This window comes from Ranitomeya imitator, chromosome 7 (assembly GCF_032444005.1).
Source record: "Ranitomeya imitator isolate aRanImi1 chromosome 7, aRanImi1.pri, whole genome shotgun sequence".
NCBI classification, from domain to species: Eukaryota; Metazoa; Chordata; class Amphibia; order Anura; family Dendrobatidae; genus Ranitomeya; species Ranitomeya imitator.
Window position 1 is genome coordinate 54,443,183 of NC_091288.1, and position 8,242 is coordinate 54,451,424.

At 39.7% G+C, this 8,242-nt stretch overlaps 1 protein-coding gene across 1 annotated transcript; it reads right to left on the reverse strand.

Annotated features, from left to right (window-relative positions):
* Nucleotides 1-314: 314 nt before the first annotated feature.
* NEUROD1 (neuronal differentiation 1) lies at nt 315-3,914 on the reverse strand. Its single transcript, XM_069733233.1, has 2 exons — nt 3,822-3,914; nt 315-2,746 (listed from the first exon to the last, which is right to left on the reverse strand). The coding sequence occupies exon 2, from the start codon at nt 2,736-2,738 to the stop codon at nt 1,656-1,658; it is 1,083 nt and encodes a 360-aa protein (XP_069589334.1). The 5' UTR covers nt 2,739-2,746; nt 3,822-3,914; the 3' UTR covers nt 315-1,655.
* Between the last annotated feature and the right edge of the window lie 4,328 nt (nt 3,915-8,242).

Below are 8,242 nucleotides of genomic sequence, written 5' to 3' on the forward strand. Positions count from 1 at the left end.
ATAGATAGATATGGGATAGATAGATAGATAGATAGATAGATAGATATGGGATAGATAGATAGATATGGGATAGATAGATAGATATGGGATAGATAGATAGATATGGGATAGATAGATAGATAGATAGATAGATATGGGATAGATAGATAGATATGTGATATATACTATAGATAATAGATAGATAGATAGATAATTTAAAATATCTTTCTCACCTGCAAAGCAAACCTCTTTATAAATGTAATTGATTAATAGATTAGACAGACATAATCCCGTAGGAATTAGAGACAGAATAATAAATCACCATCAGACTGAAATGTTGAATACTATTTTATATAGAATAATGGGTTTGCATGGATCTGTGCGGTACATCATTGTATACAGGGTAACAAACAAAATAACAGGAAAAATTATCCCCAAATTGAACCAGCAATAAATACACTTCAGGCAGCAATGATTGGTACTGTCTCATAATCATCATCATCATCATCATCATCATCATCATCATCAGTATTATTAACATCATGCGGCAGCTAATAGTCTAATTACAGATTGAGAAATGGTGTTGGATTGATTTCACCTACTGCAGTAAGTTACATTCATAGAAAGTGTATTCATCGTTGCTCTACAGAACTGCATGAATCATGGGAAACCACTGTATACTAACTGTTTGAAAAATCCGTGTCTGATAGTCGAGCAGCTTGTATCTAGATCAGTTAGACTTATATGAAGACTTGTGCAGTGCAATGAGAATGGGAAGGTTACTGCTATCAAGGTCTCAAATTACTACTTTGCATCCTGTGTTCCATCTAACACTGGAGATTAAAGAGTTAAAAGAGAATGATTAAGGACCGCTGATAAAAAAAATTCAGGGCATGGAGCCCTGCAGACGTGATCTCCACATTTAACCCTTAAACATGTGCATTGTGTTAAAAGGACCTCCAGCATGTGATTCCCTCCTCGGTAGCAAAACCTTGTGTGCTGTAGTTTCATAACGGATCTGGGTGATAAAACTTCTAAGGCAACACAACTTTCTAAGCACTTTGCTGCTGGTTTAAATTATTTTTTTTATTAATCTTTTTACTTTATTTTTTTGTATAAATTAGATATAATTCTACTTCCTCATCTTGTTAAAAAAAAATCGATGGAGCTGCACGGCTTAAAATAGGAAATTCACATTATAAAAAAGTCATTTTAAAAATTCTGTACAAAAAAATCACCACAAAATAATTCAGCAATGGGTTTAACAACAACTAGTAGTAAAAGGTTGATTGAAAAATAGAATTTCTATATATTTTATTTATTGGCCAACTATTCGTTTAAAAATTGCATAGATCCTAATTATTGCTTCACGATTATTCTTATTTTTATTTATTTTTTCCCCCAAGGTTTTAGCTGGATACAGATAAAATAATTACACAATATTGACATAGTTCAAATTCAGAGGGAAACCCTTAAGAATTGAGGGCAAAGTATGTACAGAATAATACAGCAGGTCAGTAGGGATCTCCAATCCTAGGGTCTACAGGCAGTGAAGATCAGACCTTATCTAATAAATTGATGGAACACTTTGCACTTTCCAGCCATTGGACCTATAGTTTGTAAACAGGATAGTGCCATCTCATTACCCCAGTGTCACTCATTTGATCTCTCAGCAATTAATCATGAAAGATGGCATTAAGCTGGGAGCTCAGCACTCTTTCGTGGTGTGTTTGCCCATCGTAGGACATGATGCTGTCTATAGGGATCTCACAACGTGCTCCAGCGCTGGAGAACAGAGCCCCATGGCTTTGAGCTATAGTAGCAGGGTAGTGCATGGTGAAGGCATAGTTCTTATCAAACTCTCCTCCTGAAGGTTCGTGTTTAAAAGAAAAGTTCCCATTGACACTCAGAGGGGGGCTGAGAGGACCATCAAACGAGGGGCTGGTGCAGTCAGTGACTGTGCTTTCGAAGAAGGGCTCCAGAGCAACACCATACGAATGGGGCTTGACTTGAAAGATGTGAGAGCTGTCCATGGTACCATAAGGAGGACTGGGAAGACCTGGAGACTGATATGGATAAGGGTGCAGGGGAAAGGAAGCACTGGCAGCTTGCATATGTGGTGGCATATCCTGGTTCTGTTCTGGAAGGAAAGTTCTAGGGTTCAACTGAAGGCAGCCAGCTACTAGGTTAGTGGTAGGTTGGGACAAGCCTTTGCAAAGAGTCTGCACGAAAGACACCAGATCTGGACTCTTCCCAGATCTTAGGATCTCAGAAAGCGCCCAGATGTAATTCTTGGCCAGGCGCAAGGTCTCGATCTTGGACAACTTTTGCGTCTTGGAGTAACAGGGGACAACCTTGCGTAGACTGTCCAGGGCAGCATTCAGACCATGCATGCGATTTCTCTCCCTGGCATTGGCTTTCATACGCCTCATTTTAAAGCGCTCTATCCTGGCTTTAGTCATTTTCTTCTTCTTAGGTCCTCTTCTCTTGGGTTTCTGGTCATCATCATCTTCATCATCATTATCATCATCATCGTCGTCGTCGTCATTGTCATCTTCATCATCTTCCTCTTCGTCAATCTCCTCTCCATTGTGATGCTTCAGAGAATCTTCGTCTTCATCTTTAAGCATTCCATCTAACTCGTCGTCCTTCTTCTCCAGGTCGTGCTCGTCTTGAGAACTCAGACATTCATCCACCCAACCTCTGGAGCCTTGGCTCTCGCTCATGATCAAGCCATTATCTCGATAGGACTTTGTCATCTTTAAATCTGGAGGAAAAATGGACATTGGAATAAAAGGACAACTTGATAAGGAGCGACGAGAGATCGTACAATAAGTCCTGAACATTGTAATGGGTCCTTCTGCCCCAAATTCTCATATTTAACCTGATGTGTGTTACACAGACCTTAGGACAATCTGACTTTACCGATTGCAAATAAAACTCAATAATGATCAAAAAAGGAAATGTGGCATTTTCGTTCAAACACCAAATTGTAATAAAAAAAAAAATCAATGCACAATTACACAAAGAACAGCATTATTTTCCTGCAGCAATGAGTAGAGGGATCAGGTGCATCTCAGCCCCTTATTAGGGACAGCTCCCATCTGCAGGTTACTGAATGGGATGAGTGTTTGGTGTGTGCCTTACAAAAGGAAAAATAAAGTATATCAAGTAGATGCATGATATAATCTACATCAATCTGATGTATTGCAATGGGGGAGACGAGGAAAATAGAAAGAGCACAAAAAGGCAGGTATAACAAAAGCTTCATAGGTAGTAACAGATGGCAGATTACACATATACAGAAAGGGCATATACAGGTAAAAGTTTCCACGTGTGAGGGTGTGTGTGATTGTATATATATATATATATATATATATATATATATATATGTTTATATATTGCAATACACACATGCATATACTGAAATACACTATATATGTACCCATATATCCATATTCTTAAGAATTGCTTATTTAAATATATTGCTTAAGAATATATTTCAATATATAATATAAGCAGTATAAATAAATAAGCAATTCTTAAGAATATGAATATATGTATAAATATATATAGTATTTGAGTATATATGTGTATGTATATATATATATATATATATATCAAGTACTAAATTCTACCTATTTCTGGAGAGCAGCTACAAGTGCATAATACAAGTAATCAGTTGCAATATCAAGCAATAATGGAGATGATTTTAGATTGCCATTGTATTATAGTCACTGAACAAAATAAAAATTTTAGCTTAAAATGTGCAACTGAATAAATAATAATATTAACAATAATACCAGGAGTGAATGCAGATCTGTGGTGATGGCGCTTCTTACCTATAATTCTAGCGTCTCCTTGGTCTCATAACCTCTCCAGTGGGCACAAAGCAAAGTTGTGGGTGCTGAAGTGAATTTTCCCCTTAATTCTGGGTCTGTGGTGAGGCTCAGGGGGTTATATAGCGGCTCCGGTGACGCTTATCAGAGACAAGTGATGAGAAGGAGGAGGGGGCGGAGGATAGGTGAGGGGACAGCAGCAGTCACTCAGATTATTCTAAGGGAGCCGTGTGCGCAGGCGCAGGATGGTGCCTCAGGCTCCGCCTGGTAACTTTTCCCCGGCACACGCCATATGGTCAGGCAAGCGGCCCGGGGCGTCACGTGACGCGCTGGTTTGTATAGCGCCGCGCTGCTCCCTCTCCGCGCTCCGCTCTCTGGGTCCCGGCTCTTTGTGGCCATCTGTCGCCTGTTACACATTCTGCGGACCTGCTTGTTGTCCCCGCAGGACGAGGGTTAACCCCTTCCTCTCCCGGGGCATTGTGTTCACTAGTGGTGACAGAAGGAGAGAGGGAGGAGGCGGCCGTCAGTGCCCCCCACACTGGTGCCCCCCACCCCCCACACTGGTGCCCCCCCACACTGGTGCCCCCCACACTGGTGCCCCCACACTGGTGCCCACCACACTGGTGCCCCCCCCACACTGGTGCCCCCACACTGGTGCCCCCTACACTGGTGCCCCCCACACACTGGTGCCCCCCACACTGGTGCCCCCACACTGGTGCCCCCCCACACACTGGTGCCCCCACACTGGTGCCCCCCACACTGGTGCCCACACACTGGTGCCCCCACACTGGTACCCCCCACACTGATGCCCCTCACACTGGTGCCCCCACACTGGTGCCCCCACACACTGGTGCCCCCCACACTGATGCCCCTCACACTGGTGCCCCCCACACTGATGCCTCCCACACTGGCGAACCCCCCCCCCCCCCCCCCCAAACACACACACACACTGGTGGTCCCCAGAGCCCAGAGTCAGCTCCTGAGCGCGGATTCCGACACTTCAAACCCTTCTTTTAAATGGAGATCTCCTCTTCTCACGTCTCTTCCTTTTTATACGTCATTCATTATCTTTTCATTTGGAAGTTACTCTTCCTTCTCTTGTTCTTCCTTCTCTTGTTCTTCCTTCTCTTGTTCTTCCTTCACTTGTTCTTCCTTGTCTTCTTGTTCCTTTTCAGTTTCTCCATTTATCCTATACCCTCTATGTCCTGCTTTCCATCATTCCTTCCTTGATTTCCTTCTTTCTTTCTTTCTTTCTTTCTTTCTTTCTTTCTTTCTTTCTTTCTTTCTTTCTTTCTTTCTTTCTTTCTTTCTTTCTTTCTTTCTTTCTTTCTTTCTTTCTTTCTTTCTCTTTTCTTCCTTCCTCCTATTCTCTGCTTCTTTTTTCCTTCTTTTCCTTCCTTCCAAATACTTACCTTACCTCCTCCTAATTATTTTTTTTATTTCCGACCTATGGCTTGATCTTTCCTTTTTCCTTAACTTCGGTTCCTTCTCTTTCTTCCTTTCCTCTTTAATTTGATTCTTTCGTCCCATTAAAATATTTTTTTCCTAACCCGTTCCTTTTCCTATTTTCCTCCCATCTTTCTTGCTTTTCTTTTTCTTTCTTTCTTTCTTTCTTTCTTTCTTTCTTTCTTTCTTTCTTTCTTTCTTTCTTTCTTTCTTTCTTCCTTCTAAATTTCCTCTTTTTTTATTTATTTTTTACTTCCATTCCTTCCTGATTCCTTCATTCTCTTTACACGTCTTTTATTCCTACCATTAGTTTTATTCCCAACACCACATCCCCATCCACATCCAATTATTTCCCTCTCCTTTTCTCATCTCAGTCATTCTCTTTCCTGTTCTTTCTTTCTTCCTTTCTTTCTTTCTTTCTTTCTTTCCCATCTTAATCTATATGTTTCTTATCTTCTAGTATGACTTCAGTTTATTCTCATTTGTCCATTGCGCTTGCACCTTTATTTAGTTTTTTTTTATTGAGTTTATTTAGACTTGCGATAGTTCCCAGCCCCCTTTGTAATAACCATGTAATAAGGCACTGTGCTAATAATATTATCAGAAGCAGAACATGTTAATGTAGGACAGTCTATGGGATATATGTGCCAGAACATGGACCCATCCTGACTCAGTAGATTCTCAGTCACAGTTTGGCTGTCTGTCCGGATCAGTCCAATCTCATTGTCCCAGGTGATCGCATCACTTCCCACCCTCTCCTGTATTCATAAGGCGCCGATCTGTGTCTTCATAGCTTCCTGTGAAACTAATTATGTTATTTGACGCAGTCAGGTAATTAATCACCAGGCACTGGAGAATAGAAGGCTACTCCACCAACACTGTAGTCAAGATTCCTTCAAGATCCCCAATATGAACAAATATACTACATAAGACATTTATATTTATCATTGTCATTATTACCAAATAATTAATTGAACTCCCTGTAGAATAACGCAGTATATATATATATATATATATATATATATATATATATATATATATATATATATATATATATATATATACATATATATGTCAATATTTACTGCCAACTACCATCTATATATATATATGTATATATATATATATATATATATATATATATATATATATATATATATATATATTGCAATGGCAATTGGCAGTAAATATCCACATGTATGGATATATATATAGTGACAATTAGCAGTAAATATCCACATGTATGTATAATATGCATATGTATATATATATATATATATATATATATATATATATATATATAGTGACAATCAGCAGTACATCTCCACATACAGCAGCATCGTGCTTACTTTGAGTGCTCCTCATTGGATTGGCTTGGAGCACCCTCATCATTCTGCCCACAGATCTCTTCTGTCTGATAATACATTACATTTTTCCTGTCATTAAGGAATTCACTGAATATTATGACCTTTATTGCTCAGATTCTGAAAGGTTTGACAAAAGCTGAGTTTGTGATTTGGTACAATCATTATCATGGCATAATATTTTTTACATAGGACTGCAGGTAAGCTGATTGCTCCAGGTAAATCCTGCTCATCTACATATGAGCTGGTAATGGGCTTTGCTTACCAGTTGTTGCCTTTTTATATAATGGGGTCTTTTTTGCACGATCCCAATTTGCTTACTATTGATTCAATACACACTGGTCTATTTCCAGTATAAGCTGCACTTAGAGTCCAACCTTTTATGGGGATTACACAGAACAATGCCCTGTTCCAGTGCATTAAACTGCAAATGCCTACCTAAATATGGGGGGATGCTCTGCATTGCTATATTTGTGGCATAAGAAGATTACAGGGATGGCTCCAGGTCTCCATCAATCCACTCCAAGCCAATGCTAAGGAGGAAAGGTAGAGCCATCATTAACCCTGGCATGGCTGTGAGCTGAGAGTTCTCTTGTATCCACTCCTGACAGATGGGCTGAACAGGTAGTGGGTGTCGGATGGTGTGTGTGCATGGAGCCGAGGGGAGGGAGGGATGGAATCAATCTGTGGAGATGAGTCATCAACACAAGTCTAGGTCAAAGGCTACTAGCCCCTGCTTTCTGGGCTAAATACAGTTAACCCGCTCACTGCCAGCACCATATGTTCTGGGCCGAATCCTCAACACCGATAACGTTTGCAAGAAACTGTCTAAAATAATAAGAGTTCCAGACCTGGAGATGTTTATGATGATTGAACCGCACCTATGAGGATCGCAAAACTGGAATTGTCCAACTGGAAAGTCAATTACATGCATTGATGTTCCTTCCCCTGCTGATGCTTGTAGTTCTCCAGAGAACTAAACTCTGATGCACAACAGATAATACTTTATGTGAACAAGTTTACTTAGCAATCCAGGGCAAACTGATGGCTGTGGAACTACAAGTTTCATCCAATCTTTTTAGATCCATCTTTTTTTTTAAGATGGTAATGAGGGTTTTCTTTCCCTTATGTAATAATTTCCAATGTGATCTTGAAAAGATGGAAGATTTTAGATACTTTAACTGTGACTGGTATAACGGTATGAATATATATGTGCAATACGTCCAAAGGCGACCAACCAAAAATTCTATAAATGTAGGAAGAAAGAAGGATAAAAGCAGCAATCCAATGGAAATAAGTGAGACAGGAGGTGGACTTCATTCACCGAGAAACATGAGATGGTTCAGCTCCTCATTTGTTGCAGTGCTGCCTCCATTTATATATATATATATATATATATATATATATATATAGATTGTTTTGCCTCAGATATGCCTATAATCGCCAATTTTGACCCACATAAACTACCTAAATTCATCATCTCTCTTTCCTTTTGATTATATATATGTAATAGTGGATTGATATGAAGTGATCTGACATCTGCATTACACCTGGAGCCTCTGACTCTCTTTACATTTAGTAAATTATAAGAATCAGAGCTGTACAGATTACACT